Genomic DNA, 4,941 nt, shown 5'->3' with positions numbered 1-4,941 from the left:
GATAATGTATTATTTTTGGTATTTAGCTCTTTTTCTTCTTCATTGAACTCTATGTTCTTTCCTTAATAATGTTTTTTTTATCAATCAACACCACACATAAATTCATCTTTAATTTGCTGTTAGACAGCAGACAGGTCCAAACACCATGTGTTTTTTTCTTAATTATTTCACTTTAATAATATATGATTAGACCAATTCAATCCAAGAACATATAAAGAAATAAAATAACTGTTTAGTTCAAGCGTTACACTATTTTTTTATATTATTTTAAGTCGTTATTGCGAGTTTGCGACAACTTTCTTTTACTAATACAAACTTTTTAACATTCAAGAAAAAAAGAGAAACTTTAGATTTGATATAAATCCGCAACCAATTGAATTACCAAAGAAGATAATATCCGTCTCTCAATCTCTAGTCGCACTTCGAACAATTCTTTTTCATTCGAAATCCATTTCCCATTCCACGAGCTCATGTCTTTATCAACAAGCTCATCGGTATCTAAATCTCCCAACCCGATCCAACCTGAGATCTCCCTATATAAATCTCGGGCCAAACTTGAATTATTTTCAAACAGTGTTGACCATTTAGACCATGCTTTCGAGGTCCCATAACACAGCAAGATGGCCTTTTCTTCAATGCATTCTCCTACACAGTCGAACCAGACCTTTCTCTGAAAAAGTTTGTCGAGATCTTCACTGGTTGATTCGATTTCCTGATTCTCCAGCTGGAAGAACAAGTCGGGTCTTATCAGTCTTCTACCTTTGTTCATGACTAGGTCTTCGAGATTCAGTTTTGCGTAATCGAGAATTTTCTCAATGTATTCTAGTTCCCAATTGTCGTCCTTCTTGTTTGTTGTGAAAGGATAAAACGATGAAGAGGCTGAATCTGATAGTTCCAAGTCAATTTCATTTGTTTGGGGTGGTCTCGGGTCAATAAGATCTCCTATTTCTTCGGAGATGTTGCTGCCTGAAATGATGAAAAATATAAAATGAAAAGCCCTAATTAGTTTGGAATTGGGGGTCCAGTTCCAAATTCTTTGTTAGATGACACAAGGAATTATAGTTATAATGGAATTGAATGTATATATAAATATATTTTGAGAGAGGATAAATTGTATTAGAATATAAAAGCTTTTTTGATCGCAAGATGCGATCATTTTACATTAGTAAAGAAATTACAGTAATAAAGGAACTTAGAATCCAATTCTACGATTTCAATTACAAAGAAATTACAGCAATTAAGTTTCTATTCCATCATTTCCACATCAAAATTGCAATTCTACTGTTTCTTCAAACGAGTACCAAATCTTATAAATTTTGAATTATAATTTTAGTTCCAATTATGGACATCCAAGCATACAAATCAATTTATTCAACAATAAGCATTAACATTTTATCCAAATATTTTGACATTTTTAAAAGTCTAGCCTTTTATACCTGTTAGCTTATAAATGGTTCATATGAATGTTCTGAACTTGATCAGTTTCTTGTCAAATTAAAAAATGCATGGTTAATTCATTCAAGGAACAGGATAACATGCTTGATTGGAGTAATTAACTAAAGAAAAAACACGAAAACAAAAATTTCGGATTCTTACTGTTTTCAGTGGTTTTGTTATTTGAAGAATCACAACTTCCATCTGAGAATGAGGGTGGATCCAAACAGGAGACTGGGCTGTTGTATCCACCAGCAAGTTCTCGCTCATATTTAAGATCCGTGCTATCACAACTGTTCCCTTCTGTTTCTTCGTATACCTATGATGTTAGAACAGCGCAAATTTTCATAGTGAAAAATAGAAAAGCGCAAATTTTAGTAGGTTTACAGAGATTTTAAGATTACCTGCTGCTTGTATATTTTAGTAGGTGAATCTTGAAGACCCGACAAAGAGGAATTGTTCTGGGCTTCAAACAACGTGAAATGAGATGTCTTAACTCTGGATGATAATTCATCAAGCTTCTGTTCCAAAACCAAACTTAAGTTCGAACCTGAAGTAGTTGAAGTAGAATCTCCTGATTCATTCACATCATCATCATTCTCCATGACCTGATTAGAGAACACAGATCCATGGTTCATTGTTTTTTTGATAGGTGATGAGAATGTAAATGAAACTATATCCGTTTTGTTTCTCCTGTTATTTACATCCCATTTTATATCACCATCAGTTGAAACATTACGACGCTTAACAGACATTTCAGATTTTCTTATCGTGTCCTTCCTGGCAACAGTTTGTCTCGAGAGTTGAGGTTTCCTTAGTACAACAGCAGAATTTGTCTTGAGAGTAAGATTCAAATTTGGTGCTTTTTGGTCCTTCTGTTTTGAAAGTGGAGATGCAGAACCCACATTGTCTTTACTGGCAATGCAGTTCTGCTTTTGGTGGTTTGGTCCAAGCACATCACGGTTCTTGCAAACTGAAAATGGTGGTCTCTGTGCACCTTCATGAATATTGATTTGGCTATCATTAAGCTGGTCCAACTTCCCTCCATCACTTGCCTCGCTTGATTTTAGCCTTGCCCGTTGCCGAACATTAATCATTGCTTGTATAGCTAGAGAAACTGATTTACCCCCCTTAGAAGTAGTCTTATAATCATCAAAATTGTCACTTGAAGAACTATGTAATGTTCTAGAAGCCAGAGGAATTCCCAAACCTACCCCCAGCATTTCCTTATTCTGTCCTTTTACATATTTGTAAGAACGGGGGCATTTTGGTGTCTCAGATGGTACCGAAAATCCTCGTGGTTTACGTGAGGCTTCAAGTTTTTGTTTAAGATTCTGAATTTGCAAGGGAACTGAAGCCACGTCATTCTTCAGCACATAGCCTGGAGCCTTGGCTGGACATAAATGTCTATGTTTAGGTACTGAAATCGATTTAGCAAACTTTGGGGGAAAGTTTTCAGACAGACATCTCTCAATCTGATTATTGTTTGTTCTCTTTTGTGAACGAGATCCTTTAACTGAAATAGGACTGGAAAATGGCAAGCGAGGCGACACCTCAGTGGAAGCAAAAGATGGCAAAGAATCTAGTCCCATAAGCCTGGCAACTACATTGGTACCTTTAGTTCCATGACCCTCATTAACATCTAAAGATGAACCATTTTCACAGTCACCCTTACCCTTGCATTTGGACCTAGACCCCTTTTCAAATCCCTCCATCTGAGTACAAAACAAATAGAGTGATTATGATAATATCATGTCAGCAAAAAGACCGAGAAACACACAAATCACAACCAAATTTATGTCAAGTTGTGCATGTTTATGGAAACCAACCTGCTGGAATTCTATCGACTTTATCTTAGCAAAGTTATCAATTCACTTCATTATAGAAGAATTATGCAGCTAATTCAGAGTTATCTTCTTTATTTTGATATCCAATTCAAATAATTTCGTTTCTCAACATCCACCACATCTCATTCATCACATTTCAAGGATCAATTCCAAGTTCTCCGAAGTTAAAATGAGTCATCATCAATACAACAACATCAGAATCTGATTCATTAAAAAAACAATTGCAGTCAAGAACCTCTCAAATTGAAATTTCAACACAAAATCTAAACTATAATACACATTTCATCACGAATCAGTTAAAAACGAGAAAACTAAACTTAGGTTAACAAGAGTAGAAGAACTGACCGGAGGAAAAAGTGTCGGTGGAGAAAGCGAGATGAAATTGGAGATCCGCAATGTCAACTGAGCATCATCAGGAGATCGAACCTAGACAGAACGGTAAAGTTAGTTATTTCTCCGGCCGCCGGCGATCCAGACCAGTGAATTGCTGAATAGTGATCATTGAAGAAAAGGATAATGGTATTAAATCGGCTGATAAAGAAAGCAAGGTCCCATAATCTCTCTTTATATATGACTTTTGCTAACCGTTACAAATTTAAGAACAGTAATTCAATATTAGCGCGATTTGGGGTCTTTAATTACTGACCCTACAATATTTAATCACCGACTCTTTTTAATTAACTATTTATCTTCTTTTTATATATATTACCTCATTATTTTACTTTTTCATTTTTTAGTTTAATTGATGCTTATCTATTATAAATAATTTACCTATCATAATTTTTTTAGTTTAATTGATAGTTATCTAATATAAATAATTTACCAATCATAATTTGAAATTGGTTAGGATTAAAAGTATATAAAAAAATTAATTTTGTCCTTACAAATTTCAACACATTAATTTATTATTATTCACTTAATTTTATTTATCAAATTTTAAAAAACAAAAAGGTTTAACTATTGAATTTTTAGTTAAAACATTCAAGTTGAAATTAAGTAGTGATATGAATTATTATTTTATTTATAAATAACATGGTAGATAATAAATTAATGATTTTTAAAATTATTAAACAAAATTTCATTTAGTATAATTTACTCAAAGAAATCACAAATTGTGAAATTTAAAAAAAAAAATATTTAATTTCATTCCATGTATATAATGATAAAACATTGATATTTTAACTTGAGTTATATGATTATAATTAATTTATTATGTTTTTAATAAAAAATATAATATAAAATATTTTCCTTTTCTAACATGATTATAATTAATTTATTATGTTTTTAATAAAAAAACTATAATATAAAATATTTTCCTTTTTTAAGAGATTTTTTTCACATAAATCGTAACAGTGAGTTATAAATTATAAATTATAAATAATAATCCGTCAAATAAAACTACAATACAAAAACAAACAAAAATATATAAAAAGGAGTTGAAATGGTGTTTTCAATCTATCCTATCAATCATTTGTGTTCATATTTGACACTTTTTAAAAATATGTCACATTTATTTATTGTCTTTTCTACCAAATAATTTGGTTTGACTCTCTTTAGTATTTTCAGTTTGATGAAAATTATTTCAATATTTTGCTGTTATTAACTATTAATTCGGAATTGTTATTTATCACAATTACTATATTAACAATATAGGATGTCA

The 4,941-nt window shown here is 31.8% G+C and overlaps 1 protein-coding gene across 1 annotated transcript; it reads right to left on the bottom strand.

Annotated features, from left to right (window-relative positions):
- Nucleotides 1-200: 200 nt before the first annotated feature.
- LOC124935794 lies at nucleotides 201-3,815 on the bottom strand. The gene is made up of 5 exons (XM_047476220.1): nucleotides 3,627-3,815; nucleotides 3,264-3,482; nucleotides 1,839-3,149; nucleotides 1,597-1,753; nucleotides 201-966 (listed from the first exon to the last, which is right to left on the bottom strand). The coding sequence occupies exons 3-5, from the start codon at nucleotides 3,147-3,149 to the stop codon at nucleotides 347-349; spliced, it is 2,088 nt and encodes a 695-aa protein (XP_047332176.1). The 5' UTR covers nucleotides 3,264-3,482; nucleotides 3,627-3,815; the 3' UTR covers nucleotides 201-346.
- Between the last annotated feature and the right edge of the window lie 1,126 nt (nucleotides 3,816-4,941).

This window comes from Impatiens glandulifera, chromosome 4 (genome assembly GCF_907164915.1).
Source record: "Impatiens glandulifera chromosome 4, dImpGla2.1, whole genome shotgun sequence".
NCBI lineage: Eukaryota > Viridiplantae > Streptophyta > Magnoliopsida > Ericales > Balsaminaceae > Impatiens > Impatiens glandulifera.
This window is presented reverse-complemented; position numbering and strand designations above follow the sequence as displayed.